Source organism: Schistocerca americana, chromosome X (assembly GCF_021461395.2).
Source record: "Schistocerca americana isolate TAMUIC-IGC-003095 chromosome X, iqSchAmer2.1, whole genome shotgun sequence".
NCBI classification, from domain to species: domain Eukaryota; kingdom Metazoa; phylum Arthropoda; class Insecta; order Orthoptera; family Acrididae; genus Schistocerca; species Schistocerca americana.
In genome coordinates, this window is record NC_060130.1 from 902,835,074 (window position 1) to 902,859,292 (window position 24,219).

At 39.0% G+C, this 24,219-nt stretch overlaps 1 protein-coding gene across 2 annotated transcripts in view; it reads left to right on the forward strand.

Moving 5' to 3' along the window:
- Nucleotides 1–24,219, forward strand: part of LOC124556623 — a 121,427-nt gene that overhangs the window by 44,799 nt on the left and 52,409 nt on the right. For both annotated transcript variants that reach the window (XM_047130593.1, XM_047130592.1), the window contains exons 4-6: nt 3,468–3,733; nt 3,840–4,019; nt 19,199–19,344. In XM_047130593.1, the coding sequence (XP_046986549.1) occupies nt 3,468–3,733; nt 3,840–4,019; nt 19,199–19,344 (592 nt within the window). The remainder of the gene's footprint in view (nt 1–3,467; nt 3,734–3,839; nt 4,020–19,198; nt 19,345–24,219) is intronic.

Here is a 24,219-nt window from a genome sequence, read left to right on the forward strand (position 1 = left end):
GTAAGAGATTAAAAATTCTAATGTTATCTTCAGAAAAGGTTCTTTTTTCAACTACTTTTTCAGAACTTCTATTACTTGTTGGCATTTCTATACACAGCAGCTGTGCCTCATGATCACTATAACCTATGCTCACCACTCTGCTTGTGAATCTGTAATTTGTTCCTGAGATGAATATTTGGTCAATAATGGAATTTGTGCATTCAGTTAATCTTGTTGGGCTGTGTATTGCGGGGAGGGATCACATTGAATGTGTTGGTCATATTTATCAAAGCATCTCTGGTGCTGCTGTCTTTTGAAAAATCAATATTGAAATCCCCACAAAGCACTATCTTCATATTTAGTATACTGATCCTGTTCAGCAGAACCTCTAGTTTATTCATGAAGACTGGCAGGTTTCCACTTGGTGCTCTATATATGTTAATAACTATGAAATTAAGCTCTGACAGTTTAGTAATGGAAAGTTCAAAATCTTTTTCAATTGAGTTGATATAACTTTTACTAACATCACAAAACTTTATTTGTTCTTTCACAAAGATAGCAGAGCCACCATGTTTGGAAAACTCTCAGCTAAAATGACTTGCTAATCTATATCCTGAGATTGAGGTTAATTTTACTTCGTCATTTCGTAGCCAATGTTCAGTAATGAGGAGTCTGTCTACATTTAGTGCATACTGGAGTAGTGCTTCCAACATGGAAATTTTATTTGTGAGTGACTGAACATTATGGTGTAGTATAACAAAATCTGGGTATTTCGTAACTTTAGTTGAAATGGTTTCTGATTCTTTTTCTAATGGCATTTCTAATACAGCACTTACCCTAAAAATTTTTTGGTATATTTCTTGTGTGTGGCTTCTGTTTGCTGGTGGCAATCAGCAGGTGAGTTAACTTCTGGAGCATGTATAAATTTTGCTTCATCCACATCTGTCCTCTTCGGCTTAAACCATTTCGTAATTTTCATTTGGCTGATGACTTGATTGTTTGTTTCTCACCTAATCAGTTTAAACCACTTTGTAATTTGCGTTTGGCCAATGGCACAGCTTGTAACTCATCTAAAGCACTTCTTAATCTCCATTTGTTTGCCACTTATACTTTTTTCTTCACTCTTCTTCTAAATGCAAGTACAAATTTTCTTGGCTAGTAATTTCTTTCCTGGCACATTTAAATGAAGTCCATGGACTGTATGGGACTTTCGCTCTAATCTGTTTATATCTACAATATCAACATTCTTAAAGTTAGTGCATATTTCAGTGATACACTCGTTTGCAACATTAATTTCGTGGTTCACATTAGACCAGGGTGGTAAATCATGACGATGTGGGATGTTCACAATGAGTACATTTGTGTGGGTTGAATTATTGAAACATTTCCTCATTCCTGTAATAACCTTGTATGTCTCGTTTCTATAGTCATCGTTTGATCCTCCTATTAACACGGCGAAATCATCTTTATTCAAACTAGCTACGTCAGTTGATGTTGTTAGGTCTGTTATTTCACTCAGTGGAGCCCCTGGGTTTATGAAAGCCCCGTCGCTTGTGTGTGTTCTGTACAGGCAATAAAAATTAGACAAAGTGGTATAGTTGTGTTGTGACACTGCCAGTAATACCAGTTATCAAATCAGAAGTAATTGTAATTAAAAACTAACTCAAGTAATTGCAGTGCATCACAATTTCCTTATTTGATCTGCCACTATGTATGCAAAGATTCATCGCAACTAAGTTAAAAAACTCATCCTTGGCGGCACTAGTGTACATATTCTTAATTTCAAGAGGTACAATATAGATTCCATGTGCAATGTTAATTTAATTTAGGATTGTGGTAAGGTGATCTCTATTTTTAGTATTATAATTTAGGGGTTTGTAAGTATTGTTGATTCAAATATTTTTACAAAATTTTGTCAGTCCCATACCCTGATCCATTACGTGCATTAACAATCGACCACAAAGATAAATTTAGTTTATGGATTTTTAAGGTAGCTCTAAGCATAAGAGCACTAGGATTCATCAGTAAAAGTGACGTTTTTTCCAATTCACTAGGAAAGGATCAGAATCCTTTAGCACGCTCATAAGTTGCTCAACATATTTAGTTATAGGATCTGTTCTACATTCCATTGATCTCATTTCCAGTATAAATTGCTAAGCCTCACTTGTATACTGTTGTTCCTCCATTGTCACCACTCTTTTGCTCTTATCAGCCCTCACAGTTAATGCCAGGTTATCCTCCAGTTTACTATTTATACCACTCAAAATAGCATTTTCCTTTTTATATTTCATCCATCTTGTATCTTGACTTTTACAACTAGTATCAGTCATCTGTTTTGCCCTAATAGGTACTTCATTATGCTGCACAACCATAAATTTGGCTCTGTCTAAGGCTGTAACATTATAAGTAATCAAGAATTTTTTTGTTGATTAGTGATAGTGCTGTGTGTTGCACATTAAACCACATTCTAGCAGGCTAAGCTACTCATCATTAAAAGCAGTGTCTGTGTATTTGTAGATTTTAGGAAAAAAACTGAAATGACGACGGGGGGTGTCACTATTAACCACACAGTCATCCAACTTTGTAAGTGTACCAGTGTGAATTTTATGTATCCTGTTCCTTTTTGACAGATTAAAAAAACAAAATTGCAAATATCTTACTAAGCATCACAGAAAATATGGGTGACAATGTTTAGTAGGGACATGAGGTATACATAGTTCTTACAATTTCTAGATTTTTTATCATTATTGTTATAGGCTACAGCAACAAATGTTTGTGTATCTTACAGTGCTGTTGTAGTAATACTGCATTAATAATGCTGCTAAATGGAATAATAATAATATTAATAATAACAACTACGCTATTAGCTGAGCATGTAAAAATGGCTTACGAATGACAACAATGTACTTTGCACCCTAATGCAGTGATTTGTTGTAATTTTGTTAGTCTTCTGTGCTTTGCTTCAAACGAAACAGAATACTAAAATTTTCAAATTTACCATCAGCTTCAGCATTGCTATGGGTTATTTTTTTCTCCTTTACTGAATTTTTTCCTGTCGGTTATGTCATCCATTCAACTTCTCTGGCATTCCTTTTAATTTATTGGTCCTTTCTCCAATATTCTTCATAGTTTTCCAAGCTATGGTTAGTCACTACTATTTCGTCTAGAGAGAAACATATTCCTCTTTGCTTTATTTTGTGAATTTCATCCCTTCTGTTCATGGTATTGCTTCTGTTTACATTATAACCATCTTTGAGTTCTTGTGTAAATTCTATACATTTGGTCCACTCTCCTCTTCCTGTTTGTGTTGTAACTGCACACCATGGAATCTGAATGCCACCTTCCCTAAAACATTTTAGCTCTCACATAATTTGCTACGTGTTTTGTTGCTGTAGTGTCATTTCTTTCAGGTTATTTAGAGATGCCATGGCATTTGTTTGATGAGCCTAAGTGTCATGCATTGTTAATTGTAATTTCTTATTTTTCAGTTTATTTTTGGTGCAGGGGCCTATCATTTTATTAATACCCGTAAAAGAGCAGAAAAACAAAATGTGAAAAATAAAAGCATTTCTACAGGAATTCAGCCCGAACAGATTCCTTGTATAAAAGATGATAGTTTATGTGGAAACAACAACAGAGTTCTGGAAACAGAAGTAAAGTCAGCTTTGACTAAGAACAACAACAGGATTGCCAGAGAACTTCACCAGAAGTCAGAGTGTCACATAAGAGGGAGAAGATTTAAGAAGCTTCAAAGGCAAGTTTCTCTTGTTGAGACATGGCTTGTCATTAAGTGAAGGAAAAATTTGTGTCACTCAGTGAAAATTTGCTTACTGTTACCTGAATCTGAGCATTTTCTACAGGTTTGTTGTTGGAAATGTTTCTCAGTGGTGCCCTGAAAGACAGTACCAAGTTAGTGCTCCATACAAATGGATGTTATATATAAGGGGCCCAAGAGAGGATCCAGAGATCTCAAAATATGTGACAAAGGTTTCAGTCTTCCTTGATCCTTCGTATTACCCAAACAATGTTGTGCACATGATGTAAGTTGCTTTGTGTGTTATTTGTGAGAAATTATCAATCTTTAATTAATTGTTTGTTTACTAATAAGAACATATAAATGGTCCTGAGTGGTATCTTAATAATAAGGGAAATGAAATTCAGAATTCTCTCTCTCTCTCTCTCTCTCTCTCTCTCTCTCTCTCTCTCTGTGTGTGTGTGTGTGTGTGTGTGTGTGTGTGTGTGTGTGTGTGTGTGTGTCAAGTCAAAATTTAGTGGCAGAATAGAACTTGTATATAGTTTATACTCATTATAGTACTGTTAATCTGATAGCATTACTCAGCAAATAGTGCTTGTTCTATCAATGAAATAATTTTCTTTGTTATCTTTTAATGTCAGTTCCTTATGGATGTACTGTGTCCAGTAAACCAGAACCATGGTATAAATTGTTGTAGTGATGGCATCAGGATGATTAGTATTAGGACTTAAACAGGGAAGGCAATAACTTTTTTATCATAGACAACAAAGATCAAATGTTCCAGATATATACAAAGACAGAATGAAATGTTGTTCTGTCTGATAAATATCGAAATTTCCTTAATCAAAAATTTCTACAAATTACAATTAGCTCAATTTTACATATTATAGATATTGCAAAACATGCATCACAGGTTTACAGGATGGTTCAGCTAAGCTGTTCCCCTCAAATATTTTCAGAGCCATTTAAGATATTGCAGTTCTGTTTTCATCCAGATGAATTGTGAGGTAGTTCTCACTAAATGACATTTCGTTTCTTTTTATAGCAATATTAATTACAAAGATTTTGATATCAACTTTGCTGTATCATAGTTCAAAAAGAGACAAATTCTATGCCATTTCACTCTTCAAAATCCAGTTACTAGTTTCAGAATAATTACAGCATTTATGTCTTATGATTTATTTATTTTAAACATGAAACGGATTGCAGTCTTATTTGGAGGTTCATGATTGCATACCCAAGTAGGGAAATAAGTCACTTTGGATTAGGGGGACACAGAGTGTTGCACTGCCACAATACCAGTATAAAAGGGGCACAGAGGAGCTGTTGCTTTCATTCTGTCTAACATTCACATGTATCAAGTGCTGGTTAGTTTGAAAAAAAATAAATTTCTTTCACAAATGTGAAGAAACTAGATATACCAATTCTCTACAGGGAATACAGAAGGAACACAAAGAGAACAGCAAAGTTGTTAGTATGTGGTGACCAACAAGAATGACAGTTCAACAAATGTACAAAAAAATTTATTCGAGAGGCGCTGGAATACCACACAGAGGGCAAGCAGTAAGCCTGCAATGAGTGGACTGAATGAAATAGATAATTTCGTAGCTGTTGCTCTTAATCCACATGGTAACTGCAGAGAAATTGTGTGTGTTCCGGGAATCGATCGGCCCAGCAATGTTTGCAACTTTGGCACGTACAGCTTCCATCCACATCATGGGTCACTTCACCAGCAGATTAATCAGTAGGATTGCTGAATACCTATGGAATTCTTTCACTCAGTTCTGATGCAACATCAGGACAACATATTCTTTCTTCAAAGAAATCTCTTTACCAGTGAAACTACCCTTACAAATCATGGAAAGCTGAATTATGAAATCTGCATTATTCGGATGCTGAGAATCTGCACTGGCTGAGGCAGGTTGAATGTCACAGGTATTGGAGTGTGAATGTAGAGGACATGCCTCTTGAAATATGCAGATGTATGTGGCACAAGTGGTGCCCAGCTCACTTATGTGCTTGTGGCTAGGAAAGTTATCACCTAGGTTTTTCCCAGTCTCTGGATCAGACATGAAGGCATTATCATTTGACTTATATGTCTGCCGTTATTTGACGCCTCCGGACAATCCAAGAGGATTTAACACATCATGATGTTACATATACAGTATGTGCAGTGATATTCATGGACACTCTTGTCCGTTCAGGAGTCCTTTGTGGGTGACTGAAAACGTGTAGTGCTGTAGACAGTGACCATGTGAAATACTTGATGACATAAACTGAATTTTGAGGAACTGTTTATGGCCACATTCCTCTGCATTTTCCCAGACTATCACTGTAATTAGCTGGTGTCTCATACTTACATTTCATGTCCTTTGCCTTCCAGTTGAATTGTCGGTTCAACATCATGCATCTAAATGTAATTAGTGTCAGCTTTAAACTAATTTTTTTCCAAATATTGTGTATCTTTAAGCTGATTCTCTTAGCTGTGCCAAGCTGCAGTGGCCCAAACAACACACATTTACACATAAGACAGCAGTTGGTTTCATGTTCAAAATGGACAAATCCTAAGTTGTAAATATTGCAGTTTGCCTGAAACTACTAATCAGATTTGGAAGAGTGACACACCATTGAATATGTTTCTTTTTAGAACTATGATACTGGCAGTGGAATTTACTTTAGTTCCGTGCAAAACAAGTAGATGTAGCCCTGAATGAGACAGGGTGTATCATTACAGGATGTCTTCGCTGTACCTTTGCAAATCAGATCTGTCAGCTTATGGACATAGCTCGCCTTGAAGTAAGGAAAATAATAGCTGCAAAGGTTGAAAAGTGATCACCTAGGTTTTTCCCAGTCTCTGGATCAGACATGAAGGCAACTGGAAAAAAGTGCAGGTGACTCTTATATACAAGGGGCGGGGGCAAGAGAATTGACCTGCAAAATTACAGACCAATATCCTTAACACCAGTTTGTTGCAGAATTCTTGAACATCATCTCAGTTTGAATATAATAAAGTTCCATGAGACAGAAAAGCTTCTGTCAACAAATGAGCACAGTTTTAGGCAGCTTTGCTCATGCGAAACTCAGTTTGCCCTTTTCTCACATGATATCCTGTGAACTGTGGATGGAGGACAACAGGCAGATTCCATATTCCTAGATTTCTGAAAATCATGTGATATGGTGCCCAACTGCAGACTTTTAATGAAAGTGCAAGCATAGGTTCTCAGATATGTGGGTGGCTCAAGGATTTCTTAAATAATAGGACCCAGTATGTGGTCCTCGATGTTGAGTGTTCATCAGAGACAAGGCTATCTTCAGGAGTGCCCTAGGAAAGTGTAATAGGACCACTGTTATTCTCTATATACATAACTGATCTGACAGATGGGGCGAGCAGCAATCTGTGGCCGTTTGCTGATAATGCTGTGACATACGGGAAGGTGTCATCAGTGAGTGGCTATAGGAGGATACAAGATGACTTAGACAAACTTTCTAATTGGTGTGATGAATGGCAGCTAACTCTAAATGTAGAAAAATGTAAGTTAATGTAGAGGAGTTGGAAAAACAATCTTGTGATCTTTTAATACAGCATTAGTGTTGTGCTACTGGTCACAATCAGTATCAAGTATCTGAGTACAATGTTGCAGAGTGGAATGAACATGTAAGGACTGTAGTGGGGAAGACGAATGGTTGACTTCAGTTTATTGGGAGAGTTTTAGGAAAGTGAAGTTCATTTGTAAAGGAGGCTGCATGTAGAACTCTAGTGCGACCCATTCCTGAGTACTGCTGAAGTATTTGGGATTCCCACCAGGTCAAGTTGAACGAATACATCGAAGCAATTCAGAGGTGGGCTGCTAGATTTGTTACTGGTAGGTTCAATCAACATGCAAGTATTACAAAGATGTTTCGGAAACTCAAATCAGAATCCCTTGAGGGAAGACAGTGTTCTTTTCAAGGTACACTATTGAGAAAATTTAGAGAACTAGAATTTGAAACTGACTGCTCAACAATCCTACAGCCACCAACATACACTTCGCATAAGGCCCACGAACATAAGATAAGAGAAATTAGGGCTTGTATGGAGGCATACAGATAGTTATTTTCCCTTACTTTGTGAGTGGAACAGGAAGGGAAATGGCTTATAGTGGTACAACATACCCTCTACCATGCACTGTACAGTGCGTATAGCATATGTATGTAGATGTTAAGTGGAACTGTGGCTAAACTCATTTCTAATAGGCCCATGGAACAACCCAAAGGAGGAATTATGTGGCTGTGTTGAACTACCTTATATGACTTGGAAAATCCTGAATCACTGAAGGATGGTCATATCCCAGAGTAAAGAAAATTTCGAGCAATTGGTACTGATGAATGCTGTGAATGTCACAGTCTATAGGATCCACCCCACTTGCCAATCTGCGGAAAGTTGGATGAACTGTGAACTTTAGACAACTTGGTTGGAGCAAATAACAAAGCTATTCAGACTATTTCCTGGACTAATTTTGGAATATGACCACCTGGAAACTGTGGTGGACATAATTTTAATTACACATGATATATAATAGTGTAATAAAATAGGTTTTTAAAGTGTTGATTTGGTTATGATAACTGAGTTTGTTTTATTACTATTAGTTACAATTTTACTAAATTTTATTGTTGCTATTGTATTATGTATTGGAAAAGACTAAATAAATAAATAAATAAATACTTCCAGTTGGAAAAGGAAGTCCATACTGATATCTCCTTAATTAAAATAACTATGAAAAAAGAACTCATTTGAGTGAAAGCAGAGTATGATATTTTTAATGGTTCAGGAAATATCTGAGATGAACAGCGTAGTTGGGTCACCCTGTATGTCAGGTCGCATTCTTGGCCTATGAGATGTATTCTTGGAAACATTGAATAAATGTCCGTTGAATTCAGTGCGGAGGATATGAAGACAGGATGTATCATAAGAATATCAACTATGGTTAGTACGTAGTGTGTGAGTGCAAGCTGATCATTTTTCAAGTGGAAATGCATAGTTTTCACACTGTGGAGTTAGATAACTGTGGAGTCAGTATTTCTCCAGCTTGTATTTCGTATTTATGTAACTTACTAGCCATGAATGTAAGGATGATTAAAAAAGTGTGCAAGAACACTATTCTTGCATGTGTGCTGCACCTTCATGTAGCCATTTGTTCTTGTGTCATAATTGGGTAGCTGTGTTGTGTACCAGTGCACTAAATTTTTTGACAGCATTATGAAATAAAGCAGTACACAAGTAACAAAATTATTGATATACTGCTTGTATGTAACAAAACTGATGAAAGTGGTAGAACTACTGCACAGTTGTATGTGGAAAGGTTTTCCAACAGAAATAATAATAATAATAATAATAAGTCCTTTCTGGTTCCGCCTTGCTCTGAACCCACTATCCAACATGCTAAATAATACAAATTATGGATACAATATTACTGGAACATACCAACAAAAAATCATACATTTGCTATACGTGGATGATCTAAAACTACTGGCGGCAACAAATCAACAACTCAACCAATTACTAAAGATAACAGAAGTATTCAGCAATGATATAAATATGGCTTTTGGAGCAGACAAATGTAAGAAAAATAGCATACTCAAGGGAAAACACACTAGATTAGATACTGGATAACGACCGCGACTGCATAGAAGCGATTGAAAAAACAGATGCCTATAAATATCTAGGATACAGACAAAAAATATGAATAGGTAATACAAATATTAAAGAAGAACTAAAAGAAAAATATAGACAAAGACTAACAAAAATACTGAAAACAGAATTGACAGCAAGAAACAAGACAAAAGCTATAAATACCTATGCTATACCAATATTGACCTACTCATTTGGAGTAGTGAAATGGAGTAACACAGACCTAGAAGCACTCAATACACTTACACGATCACAATGCCTCAGATATAGAATACATCACATACATTCAGGAACAGAAAGATTCACATTAAGCAGAAAGGAAGGAGGAAGGGGATTTATCAACATAAAAAACCTACATTATGGACAGGTAGACAATTTAAGAAAATTCTTTATAGAACGAGCAGAAACTAGCAAAATACACAAAGCAATCACTCATATAAATACACTCCTGGAAATTGAAATAAGAACACCGTGAATTCATTGTCCCAGGAAGGGGAAACTTTATTGACACATTCCTGGGGTTCAGATACATCACGTGATCACACTGACAGAACCACAGGCACATAGACACAGGCAACAGAGCATGCACAATGTCGGCACTAGTACAGTGTATATCCACCTTTCGCAGCAATGCAGGCTGCTATTCTCCCATGGAGACGATCGTAGAGATGCTGGATGTAGTCCTGTGGAACGGCTTGCCATGCCATTTCCACCTGGCGCCTCAGTTGGACCAGCGTTCGTGCTGGACGTGCAGACCGCGTGAGGCGACGCTTCATCCAGTCCCAAACATGCTCAATGGGGGACAGATCCGGAGATCTTGCTGGGCAGGGTAGTTGACTTACACCTTCTAGAGCACGTTGGGTGGCACGGGATACATGCGGACGTGCATTGTCCTGTTGGAACAACAAGTTCCCTTGCCGGTCTAGGAATGGTAGAACGATGGGTTCGATGACGGTTTGGATGACCATGCACTATTCAGTGTCCCCTCGACGATCACCAGTGGTGTACGGCCAGTGTAGGAGATCGCTCCCCACACCATGATGCCGGGTGTTGCCCTGTGTGCCTCGGTCGTATGCAGTCCTGATTGTGGCGCTCACCTGCACGGCGCCAAACACCCATACGACCATCATTGGCACCAAGGCAGAAGCGACTCTCATCGCTGAAGACGACACGTCTCCATTCGTCCCTCCATTCACGCCTGTCGCGACACCACTGGAGGCGGGCTGCACGATGTTGGGGCGTGAGCGGAAGACGGCCTAACGGTGTGCGGGACCGTAGCCCAGCTTCATGGAGACGGTTGCGAATGGTCCTCGCCGATACCCCAGTAGCAACAGTGTCCCTAATTTGCTGGGAAGTGGCGGTGCGGTCCCCTACGGCACTGCGTAGGATCCTACGGTCTTGGCGTGCATCCGTGCGTCGCTGCGGTCCGGTCCCAGGTCGACGGGCACGTGCACCTTCCGCCGACCACTGGCGACAACATCGATGTACTGTGGAGACCTCACGCCCCACGTGTTGAGCATTTCGGCGGTACGTCCACCCGGCCTCCCGCATGCCCACTATACGCCCTCGCTCAAAGTCCGTCAACTGCACATACGGTTCACGTCCACGCTGTCGCGGCATGCTACCAATGTTAAAGACTGCGATGGAGCTCCGTATGCCACGGCAAACTGGCTGACACTGACGGCGGCGGTGCACAAATGCTGCGCAGCTAGCGCCATTCGACGGCCAACACCGCGGTTCCTGGTGTGTCCGCTGTGCCGTGCGTGTGATCATTGCTTGTACAGCCCTCTCGCAGTGTCCGGAGCAAGTATGGTGGGTCTGATACACCGGTGTCAATGTGTTCTTTTTTCCATTTCCAGGAGTGTACATCGGCTACACCATTGCAATTTCATAACCACTTCTACGACCCTTTAGATCACATAACATCAACAGATACAAAGAAAGTAAATTGGAAAAAGAAAACACTACATGGCAAGCACCCGTATCATCTAACACAGCCACACATTGATAAAGACGCATCCAACACATGGCTAAGAAAAGGCAATATATACAGTGAGACAGAAGGATTCAGATTGCAATACAGGATCAAACAATAAACACCAGATATTACAGCAAGCATATTATTAAAGATCTCAATACCACAACAGATAAATGCAGACTTTGCAAGCAACAAATAGAAACAGTAGATCACATCACAAGTGGATGTACAATACTAGCAAATACAGAATACCCCAGAAGACATGACAATGTAACAAAAAAATACATCAACAACTTGCCATACAACATAAACTAATAAAACAACATGTTCCCACATACAAGTATGCACCACAAAATGTACTGGAGAATGATGAATACAAATTATACTGGAGCAGAACCATTATAACAGATAAAACAACACCACATAACAAACCTGACATCATACTCACCAATAAAAAGAAGAAATTAACACAACTAATCGAAATATCCATACCCAATACAACAAATATACAGAAGAAAACAAGAGAAAAAATTGAATGAGGAAGTCAAGGAAATGTGGCATCAGGATAAAATGACATTATACCAATTATACTATCAACTACAGGAGTTATACCACACAATATCCACCATACATCAACGCAATACAGCTACATCCAAACGTATATATACAACTACAGAAATCTGTAATTATTGATACATGTTCAATTACCCGAAAGTTCCTAAATGCAATGTAAAATATACCACACAGTTAAAAGGAAGTCACGCTTGATCAAGGCCTGCATCACTTACCATTTTTAACCAGACATAATGTCTGAGAGAGGAAAGAAATAGTAATAATTTTGTGTGGCTCAGTGGCCTGGTGCAAGTCTTCCATTGGATGCTACTTCAGTGACTTGAGTGTCCCTCTCCTACCTCAGTTAACCAACTGGTGAAAGGTGACCTACAGTTTAATGTGGAATCGAAATCACATGTTCCTGGTGACTCCTCACATTGTTGAGAGGTGAGCGGTGGTGGCCAGGTTAAAATGAAGACTGAAAAATAGGTGGTCAGACTGAGATTTGATCCCACGACCACTGTTTCTAGGTACATGTACCACCATGCCCGACCCAACAGAAATACTCAATGTTTGCAGCAATTGAGAGAAGACTGTGAAAAGCCAGAAAGTTGCAACTACAAACTGTGCTTTTTGCTTGGAGTTTTTCCAGACTTGTAGCTTGTAGGTTACAGCAATACATATTTTCTGTGCTTGTCATCTGTATTTACAGTAGTACTGTGAAGTATTGAGAAATTTACTTTACACATGGTAGGATTTGTAAATATTGCACCAGTTAGTCTGCATTTCTGTCTAGTGTTAGGTATCAGCAGAGGTTGTTAGCCATTTGCACTTCATTCAAAAAGTTTCCTTTGAAAGCCACATCTTGGAAGAGTAGTTATCCTTCATCTCTTGTCAAGTGGCACAGTTGTTGAGCAAATCTCATGCTAATGTGTGGAGAGTTGTCTGTCACCAGAAGCTACATCCATACCATCTGCAGAAAGTCCAGGCTATAGTACCGGTGGACTACTTGCGAAGAGTACAGTTTGTTCAATGATATTTACTGATGAATTCACATTAACTTGAGATAACATTATGAACTTGCACAAAATTCATATTTGGAAGGATGAAGATTCCTTTGCACAAATGGCTCATGAAAATCACTCATTGCATGTTGTACCACCATACAGCGAGACCTTCAGAGGTGGTGGTCCAGGTTGCTGTACACACCGGTACCTCTAATACCCAGTAGCACGTCCTCTTGCATTGATGCATGCCTGTAGTCATCGTGGCATACTATCCACAAGTTCATCAAGGCACTATTGGTGCAGATTGTCCCACTCCTCACGGCAATTAGGCATAGATCCCGCAGAGTGGTTGGTGGGTCACTTCGTCCGTAAACAGCCCTTTTCAATCCATCCCAGCCATGTTTGATAGAGTTCGTGTCTGGAGAACATGCTGGCTACTCTAGTTGACTGATGCCATTATCCTGAAGGAAGTCATTCACAAGATGTGCCTGATGGGGGTGCAAATTGTCGTCCATGAAGACAAATGCTTCGGCAGCATGCTGCCAATATGGTTGCACTATCAGTCGGAGGATGGCATTCACATATTGTACAGCCATTATTGCACCTTCCATGACCACCAGCTGCATAATTCAGCCCCACATAATGCCACCCCAAAACAGCAGGGAACCTCCACCTTCCTGCATTTGCTGGACAGTGTGTCTAAGGTGTTCAGCCTGACTGGGTTGCCTCCAAACACATCTCCAACTATTGTCTGGTTAAAGGCATATGTGACACTCATCGATGAAGAGAACATGATGCCAATCCTGAGTGGTCCATTCGGCATGTTATTGGGCCCATCTGTACTGCACTACAGGTTGTCGTGGCTGCAAAGATACACCTCTCCATGGACATCAGGAGTGAAGTTGCACATCCTGCAGCCTGTTGCGCGCAGTTTGAGTCATAACATGATGTCCTGTGAGTGCATGAAAAGCATTATTCAACATGGTGGTGTTGCTGTCAGGGTTCCTCCGAGCCATAATCCATAGGTAGCGGTCATCCACTGCAGTAGTAGCCCTTGGGCAGCCTGAGCAAGGCATGTCATCGATAGCTCCTGTCTCTCTGTATCTCCTCCATGTCCGAACAACATCGCTTTGGTTCACTCTGAAATGCCTGGACACTTCCCTTGTTGAGAGCCCTTCCTGGCACAAAGTAAAAATGCGGTTGCGATCAAACTGTGGTATTGACCATCTAGGTGTGCCGTGTACCTACTTCCTGGTGGAATCACTGGAACCGATCGGCTGTCGAACCCCCTCCATCTAGTAGGTACTGGTCATGCATGGTTGTTTACATCTTGGGTGGGTGTAGTGACATCTCTGAACAGTCAGAGGGACAGTGTCTGTGATTCAATATCCACAGTCAACATCTATCTTCAGGAGCTCTGGGAACCAGGGTGATGCAAAACTTTTTTTTATGTGTGTGTGTTAGGTGTTACAGTATTTCTTTTTTAGAGAAACACTTTTCTTGTTGTTGCCAGTCTGCATTGTATACACTGCCTACTTCAACTATTGTCATCTATTTTGCTGCCCAAATAGCAGAACTCATCTTCTAAGTTTAGTGTTTCGTTTCATTATTGGATTCCCTCAGTGTCGCCTGATTTAATTAAACTGCAGTCCATTACCATTGCTTTACTTTTGCTCCTGTTATCTTAGTAACCTCTTTTCAGTGCAACTGATCTTTCTAGTCCTTTGCCGTCTGAGACAGAATTACACTTTATCAGCAAACCTAAAAGTTTCTATTTCTTCTCAGTAAGCTTGCTTTCCAAACTTCTCTTTGGTTTGCTTTCCTGCTTTCTTAATGTAAGAGTGGGGGATAGGCTACAATCCCTTCTTAGCTACTGCCTCTCTTTCATGTTGTTCGATTCTTTTAGTTGTAGTCTGGTTTCTGTGCAAGTTATAGATAATAATTCACTCCCTGTATTTTATCCCTACTGCCTTCAGAAGTTCCAAGAGTGTTTTCCAGTAAACATTGTCAGATTGTTTCTCTAATCTTACATAAACTATAGATGCAGGATATTTGTTAACTCCATCTTTTAAGATAGTATATGTGATCAGTATTGCCTCACACGTTCCAGCATTTCTGTGTAATACAAGCTGAGCTTTACTTAGGTTGGCTTCTACATCTTGCCATACCTCTGTAAATAATTTGTTAGTATTTTGCAACCATGACTTAGCAAACTGGTGATTTAATAATATACCCTCCTGTTCTTGTTTTGAGACAACATGATAATGTATATATGAAGATGGTATCTGTTCTTTCGGGCATGTCCGAAAGAATGGATACCATTGGTGACCATGCAGCTCATTAGAATGAAATTACAATGAAATGAAAACCCTTAGCTACTTACAGGTGTTGACATATGTCAACGGGGACAGATGAAAATGTGTGCCCAGACCGGGACTCGAACCCGGGATCTCCTGCTTACATGGCAGATGCTCTATCCATAGATAGAGTGTCTGCCATGTAAGCAGGAGATCCCGGGTTCGAGTCCCAGTCGGGGCACACATTTTCATCTGTCCCCGTTGACATATGTCAAAGCCTGTAAGCAGCTAAGGGTTTTCATTTCATTGTAATTTCATACTGATGGTGTGGGTTCCTGTTGTCATGTCCTAGTTCATGAACCATGGGCAACGTATGAGTGGCCAAATAAGTGGTCCTGACAGTCGGGATACCAATTACTTTGGAATAAGGATGGGCATCTCGGACATATTCTGAGTCGTGGTCACCTTTGTGCTCAGATGGCAAAGACTACCAAATCCACCGGTTATTCCCTCAACTGTTAGGGGTAAAACTCGATGGGACCCAGGGCAAGTAAGGCTAGCAACCTGCTTCCCTGGTACTTTAAATATGATGCTGGCAACCATCAGAGCAAAATGCCTCGGACCTTTGGAGGCGTATCAAAAATGGCTACATACTAGAACTCAGGTAGACAGAGAAAGTTATGTTGAAGAAAGAAAGAAAGAAAGCCAAACAGATAAGTGCAGCATCCAAGAAGAAATCTTGGGAAGAGTTTGGAAACAGGTTGGAGACTTTGGGTCAAGCTGCTGGAAAACCCTTCTGGAGTGTAATTAGCAGTCTTCGAAAGGGAGGTAAGAAGGAAATGACAAGTATTTTGGACAGGTCAGGAAAACTGCTGGTGAATCCTGTTGATGCCTTGGGCAGATGGAGGGAATATTTTGAAGAGTTGCTCAATGTAGGTGAAAATACGATCAGTAATGTTTCAGATTTCGATGTACAATGGGATAGGAATGATGATGGAAATAGGATCACATTTGAGGAAGTGGAGAAAATGGTCAATAGATAGTAGTGCAATAAAGCAGCTGGGGTGGCTGAAATTAAGTCAGAACTCATCAAATACAGTGGAATGTCAGGTCTTAAATGGCTACACAGGATAATTGAAATGGCGTGGGAGTCGAGACAGTTTCCATCAGACTGGATGAAAGCAGTAATCACACTAATCTTTAAACATGGAAACAGAAGAGATTGTAACAACTACAGAGGTATCTCTTAATCAGCGTTGTGGGTAAAATCTTCTCAGGTATTGTTGAAAGGAAAGTGCGAGTGTTAGTTGAGGACAAATTGGATGAAAATCAGTCTGGGTTTAGGCCTCTTAGGGGTTGTCAGGACCAGATCTTTAGCTTACGGCAAATAATGGAGAAGTGTTATGAGTGGAACAGGGAATTGTATCTATGCTTTATAGATCTAGAAAAGGCATATGACCGGGTTCCTAGGAGGAAGTTATTGCCTGTTCTACGAGATTATGGAATAGGAGGCAAACTTTTGCAAGCAATTAAAGGTCTTTACATGGATAGTCAGGCAGCAGTTAGAGTTGACGGTAAATTGAGTTCATGGTTCAGAGTAGTTTCAGGGTAAGACAAGGCTGCAACCTGTCTCCACTGTTGTTCATATTATTTATGGATCATATGTTGAAAACAATAGACTGGCTGGGTGAGATTAAGATATGTGAACACAAAATAAGCAGTCTTGCATATGCGGATGACTTAGTTGTGATGGCAGATTCGATTGGAAGTTTGCAAAGTAGTATTTCAGAGCTAGATCAGAAATGTAAGGACTATGGTATGAAGATTAGCATCTCCAAAACAAAAGTAATGTCAGTGGGAAAGAGATATAAACGGATTGAGTGCCAAATAGGAGGAACAAAGTTAGAACAGGTGGACGGTTTCAAGTACTTAGGATGCATATTCTCACAGGATGGCAACATAGTGAAAGAACTGGAAGCGAGGTGTAGCAAAGCTAATGCAGTGAGCGCTCAGCTACGATCAACTCTCTTCTGCAAGAAGGAAGTCAGTACCAAGACTAAGTTATCTGTGCACCGTTCAATCTTTCGACCAACTTTGTTGTATGGCAGCGAAAGCTGGGTGGATTCAGGTTACCTTATCAATAAGGTTGAGGTTACGGATATGAAAGTAGCTAGGATGATTGCAGGTACTAGTAGATGGGAACAATGTCAGGAGGGTGTCCACAATGAGGAAATCAAAGAAAAACTGGGAATGAACTCTATAGATGTAGCAGTCAGGGCGAACAGGCTTAGATGGTGGGGTCATGTTACACACATGGGAGAAGCAAGGTTACCCAAGAGACTCATGGGTTCAGCAGTAGAGGGTAGGAGGAGTTGGGGTAGACCAAGGAGAAGGTACCTGGATTCGGTTAAGAATGATTTTGAAGTAATAGGCTTAACATCAGAAGAGGCACCAATGTTAGCACTGAATAGTTGATCATGGAGGAATTTTATAAGGGGGACTATGCTCCATACTGAACACTGAAAGGCATAATCAGTCTTAAATAATGATGAATGATTAGGACCACAACGTTTAGCCATTGGAGAGTAGAATTATTTTTCAACTTTCTATTGTTAATATTGCAGCAATATAACACTAATGAGGGAAACTCCCCATTGCAGCCCCCCCCCCCCCCCCTCAGATTTAGTGGCAAGAGGATAGCCCATCAAAAACTGAACACAGATCAAGCATGAACACAGGAAGAAGGTGTACTGAACTGTGGAAAAAGGAGCTAAATAGAAACAGTGATTGTTCCAACATTAAAATGGGCAACATCAAGTAACTTTGAATGATTTTGGCATTGTGGTTATGTGGTCACGGTGTTGGAATGTGAAGGGGAAGATACAGATTCAAACCTCCCTCGTGCCCCACTTCTTCCCGTCCCCCGCCCAACCCCCTTCCCTGCCAACTCTCCCTCCCCCCCTCCCCAATTATGAACTCTCCATTGATGTGTCTGTTTGCTGTATTCAAATTTGTGTATGTATCTTGGTGTAATGTCCATTTGCAACAGCGACGTGTAATGAAGGGATCTCCAGTACATACCTCCGATCTGATCTACACAAGTAACACATTATTGCTCTTGAGTTCCATTTTGGAAGTTTTGGCACCTGAATTCCTTTGTTGTAATGTAGTTCACACTTGTGTGTTAGTTGTTTTCATTTCTGTGAGAGATCTGTGCGGCATCTCGCCTGCTCTCACTATTCATCACATTTACTTGCAATGGTAATATAGTCTCACCACATGACTCATATTCTATAACCAATGTTTAGTATGACAATTGCCAAGACTACAGAAGGAGAACAGACCTGCCAGTGACCGGATGAACAGTTCATAAATTTGTGAAAAAGAATGGGGCATGACAGAGGTTTGAACACGGATCTCCCGCTTTGCAGTCCAACACTATGACCACACGATCGCAAGGTCATTGTTCATCTGAGTTGCCTGATGTAACACATCTTGAGCTTGGCCCAATCACTGTTTCTATTTTGCTTATTTTTCCACAGTTCGGTACAACTACTTCTTGTTTTCATGCTTGATCTGTGTTCTGGTTTTGACGGGCAGTCCACTGGGCCATTTTACCACTAAATCTGACGAGGGTGCAATGGGAGTTTCCCTCATAAGTGATGGATCAAATTTGTAAGAAAATTTTATTTGTAATCTTTAAGTAATTTTAAATTGCACTTTATTTTTATTTTTGATGTATTAAAGGTTACAGTATTTATCTAATGTTTCTGTATTTAATGTTTCACATATGTGCCTGTCACGTATTGTGGAGGTACAGTAACATTCTGTATTTAATGTTTCACGTATGTGCCTGTTGCGTATTATGGAGGTACATTAAAATTTCAAAGTTTACTATGACTCTCTTTATAGCTGTTTCCATTAGATAATGCTGGTTTCTTTTCATATATTGACTGTTTCTAGAGAACCGCCCTTCCATCTTGTGAGACGAGGATGGGGAGAATTCCTTGTTCGTATAGTTATATTTTTTTATTTATCAAGAAACAAACCATTGACAATTTACCATAGATTGCAACTTGATCGGACCCAGTGTGGATACCAGAGAGGTGGTAAGTAAATTTATTCATATGGCAGTCTTAAACTTACTTAATTTTTAAAGCTGCCAACATAACTGCTACATTCATAATTTCTTACACCTATCACAAAAACATCTGTATTGCTAAAATGCTATTAACACAATAAGACAAATATTACTGTTAGAATCTCTGTGTTTGTTGTGAGACAGCGTAACTGACAGCGTGCAAATTCCCAGATTTCATTCATCGTGTATTTGAGAATGAGAGCACTTAGCGACTTCCGACAAACTTTGCACGTATTTTGAAATCTTTATGAAACCTTTTCTTGCTGACACCTTCCACAAAATGATGAAAGGAAAAAAAGTTTATCACTTACGACATTTTCAATGTTTGTGCAGTCAAACCTAAGCATCAGGCATAATGTTTTAATTGATTACTTCTTTATTAATAACTCTCCTCACAACACAGTTTTCAGATAGTATCCACATATACCACTGAATGTACCTGCAAAATTATATCATTTTATGACCCATGCACTGGGAGATACATCGTCTTAGATATTTAGACTCATGACAAAGTAGTTTTTTCTTAAAATGGTACACAGTAAAATTTCAACATCAGATGTGATGTTTTAATTTGTTACTTCATTGCTACTAAAACTATTCACAACCTGCTTTGCACACAGTCTCTACATGTGTCACTTAATGTGGCTGCAAAATTATAGCATTTTACAACAGATAGTTCAAGAGCTATGACATTGTGAACATTGTGATGCCTGAAAAACCAGCTTTAGAATAAAATGGTGCACAAGTTTCCAGACTATATTCATCCAGTGTTTCATAATGAGAGCACTTAGTGTCTTCCAAAAAACTTTAAATATAATTTCAAATTGTCCCTAAGCTTTTCCTCACTTACATTCTTAAAAGGAAATATTTTTAACTCTTTAACCTATTTGTAAAGTGATCAGACATCTGAAGCTGTTTTATACGTGGGAGTTTGATTCTTTACAGAATCAGACATGTACTGGTCTTACTAACTTGTAAAAATGTTAATGTGCTAGTCAGTGTTGTAAGATGATGGGGATATACTTTTCTTGACATGCATCTGATTAAGAGTGATACAGACAAATTAGTAATTTTATTAGCTGTTAGCATAAAGTGAATCGAGCGTGACAAAATTGTGTGTGTGTGTGTGTGTGTGTGTGTGTGTGTGTGTGTGTGTGTGTGTGTGTGTGTGTGTATGTAGTTTATTAACAAAGTATCATGAATATGAAAGAAGCTGATGCAATGCATCTTTCTCAATGCCAATAACTATAGACATAGATAATGTAAGTAGCTGTAAAGCAGAAAAGTTGAAAAAACTGAATTGGCACACTCTTGAAGATAGGTGCAAACTTTCCTATGAAAACCTACTTCCAAAATTTCAAGAACCAGTATGAAGTTAATACTCTAGAATATTCTTTCACTCCCTACATATCACCCCCTAGAGACCGTGAGGACAAAATTAAAAAAAGTGCACACATTGGCATTTAGGCAGTCATGCACCATATCTAATTGGAACAGAAAGAAACACTAACATATGGTATCTCACTGAGTAGCCTGTGCCATGTTCTTCACAGTGGTTTGTAGAATATGTATGTAGATGTAGACAAAGGTTATGATACATCATGGTGTGGACTCTATGAGAAACCAAAAGCGTTGGTGAGCTGTCCTAATGCATGAATGGTAAACTGTTGCCAAAAACTCATAGGAAATGTTGAAAGGTATGTCCAAGGGTACATATTCTGCTCGATGTTGCCCCAGTTGTGCTCTATAGGAGAGAGGTCAAGTGATTTGGGCACCCACACAACCACCCTCATGTCTGTCAAGTGTTCCTCAAATCATTCTGACTGACTTGGGGAATGATAGGCTGTTACATTGTCATGTTGAAGGTACATATTTTCTGCAGATTGCTGTCCGTGCCTTCGTGCACTGAAAGCCAACTTGTCCAGCCAGCTATAAGGGGAACTACAGTTCCCATTATACATACCTTGGTATTTTTAACATACAGAAAGCATTTCCAGTGGTGAGTGCCAAGATAAGTATGTTGAAAAGCCCAAGGATTGAATGGGCACAGATACTGAAACTTTTGCATTTGTAGTGTGACACTTACCTGTGGTGTCACCAATACTAAACTACTATGTTAACAGAGTGGGTGGTTTCATTGATACTCCATTGAGAAGTTAGTCAGACAGCACAGATTACCGTAAGTGAAATAAATGTGTATGTAGTGCAAAAGGCAAAATTTTTGAGAAGATACAAATTTCAATCAATAAATGGAATTGTTTCTGGAAACTAAACGAGTTATTGGTAACATAAGATGGGGTACATGCACAGTCGAAGCCTTTGTTTATATAGTTATATCAGTATATTTTCCTGAATTGTGGTAATGAGACTGTCCTTTTTAAAGATATATATTCGATAGTTGGTTTTGTTAAGCATTTATTGTTGAGAATATGAAAGTTCTTTAAAAATGTCTAGTTGTGCACTTACCCCACTAAAGTGGCTGTGAACATCTCATTTTAGTTGGCAGTGATACTGGAGCAAGTGCCCAGTGGTACATATCCTGACATTTATTTTTATGGCTGAAGCTTCAAAGTGGGCTTAAAGCTTTTTGAGTTACCAACTTTTGTGCTCGGATGTGTCACAATGCTTGTGGACCTCAAGAAAATATATAGCATCAAAAACAAGATTTATTGAGGCAAAGAATATATTTTAATGATAGTCTTTCTTCATCAGAAAAAAGGGTTGTCAAAAGGGTCAAGATGTACATCTTTACACAAAATACAGCTTACAATAGAGGAGGAAATTACAAGTGATAACAAATCTTGTCACTTTAAGTACTACAATGATGAACAAAGTACCAGTAGTTTTACTAAATGATAAATAACGACAAAATATACTGTAACATACATTACTGCGCATCAGAATTAAAGAATTCAATGTTTAAGGTCATGTCCCCCCTTTTTCCTACTCTGGGGTGTGGTAGTATCTCATTTGGGTTTTGCCAGCATACTTCACTACTGCCCTGTCAACCGTAGTTAACTTCTCTACAGTTTTCAAAGCCAAATCATACACCTGTTATGCTTCTTTCTCCACAGCTTCCACTGATACAGTTTTCTCTTCCTTCTGTTGTGCCACACTTTCCTCTGAAAGATTGTTGCTGTAATCCACATTGGAATCTCTGATGCTGTTATAATCATGTGATTCCAATGAACTTTATATAATTTTTCTCTTTATACAGTTTCTTCTGCAATCTTCTTTCTGACCATCCTATTAGTCTCATTTTTTAGTAATTTCTGAACTTTTTGGTCTTATTTCAACTTTTCACTTTCTTATTTTTCCTTTTGTCAGACTATAAGCCTCCTATGCATTACATCATAAGTTATTACCTTTGACCCTTTGGCTATTCACTACTTCTTTTCTGTATTTTATATCTTATGGCTGTGAATTATTTCTAAAAAGTCCTGATTTGTTTTTCTTTGCCCTGAGCTGATAGCTTGGCTTAGGTTAGGTTGACTGCTAAAAGAAAGAACAGCTTGGGTAGATTTTGAGGGCTCCCCACAGGGTGTTGGTTCATCAATGGAATAAGTGGATAATACTTGTGAAATGGTCCTTGGGTGCTCTACTTTGTAATGTTGAAGAGCTTTAGGACCAAACATGTCCTCCTAAATCACATTGTTTTTGAGTGGATGAATTCTTTCTTTTTGAAACCCTGCCTGGTTAACAGATGACTCAAAATTTGCCGACATATGACTTAAGATGTTAATTTTTTTCATCTTCTGGCCAATATTATGTTTTTGCACTTAATGAGATCTATATCCTGGCAGTTTTTACAGATTTCATCACATTTAATTCCAATGGCTGGGGAAGGTGGGATGAATGAGGAAGAAAAATTAAAACTGTGATGTTTATATGCCATGCCATTTCTGTCAACTTCAGAGATACATGTGTTTTATGGCCGTCACATATTAGAATAGCAGGCCTATATCCTCTTAGTAATGGTAATAATGATTTCTAGAAAAAATTCTCAAACACATCAGCTTTCATCCAGCCATCAGGAGTGGCTCCGTAAGAAAGTCCAGAAAAAATTTCTTTTTCAGAAGCTTTCCATTCACAGATACACTAAGCAAAACTTAAATATTATCCTGTTCTGGAAAACTTCTTGTTCTTGAGGAAGGTAACCTTGTTCCCCCCACAACTTTAGTTTTTGAGCGATCCCTAGCAAACCCTGTCTCGTCTAAATTAAAAATCATATTTTGTGTATTTTCAAGGACAACAACTTTTATTGTAACTTCAAGGAAGTTGAAATAGGGATAGGTAATGAATGGATCCGCACAACTTTTTCTGCATACTTCAGTGCTTTGGGGGTGTTTTTGATGCAAAAATTATTGCATTTCATTAACACATAGAGCCAATAATAGCTTGCTTTGCCATTTGTGAATGGTGTTTTCAGTTTGTTACTTTTAACAAACTTGCCTTCCACTGACAAAAACTCCTGTCTCGACAGTCCAAAACTGTACTTTTCATCTCAGTTATTCCTTCTGCCATGCTCTTTTCAACATCAGGTGAAAACATGATTGAGCTACCCTGAGAGGATGATTTGGCCCCTCTTCTACCTTTAAAATGGTCTCTTAATGTAAATGATGGTACTTTCTATATCTTAGAAGTGCAATATATATTCATTCAGCCAGACTACACCTCTTCCACAGCAGCTTCTAGATCTCTTGCTGTATACAGCTTTCCTCTTTTGGTTTTCCTTACACAGTTTCTCACCTTTCTCCCCATAGAATAGTCCTGCCAAAGAGTATAATTAATTAAAAACATTGAAAGTAGTTTAAAAGGACAGTATACATTAACCTGAGAATTT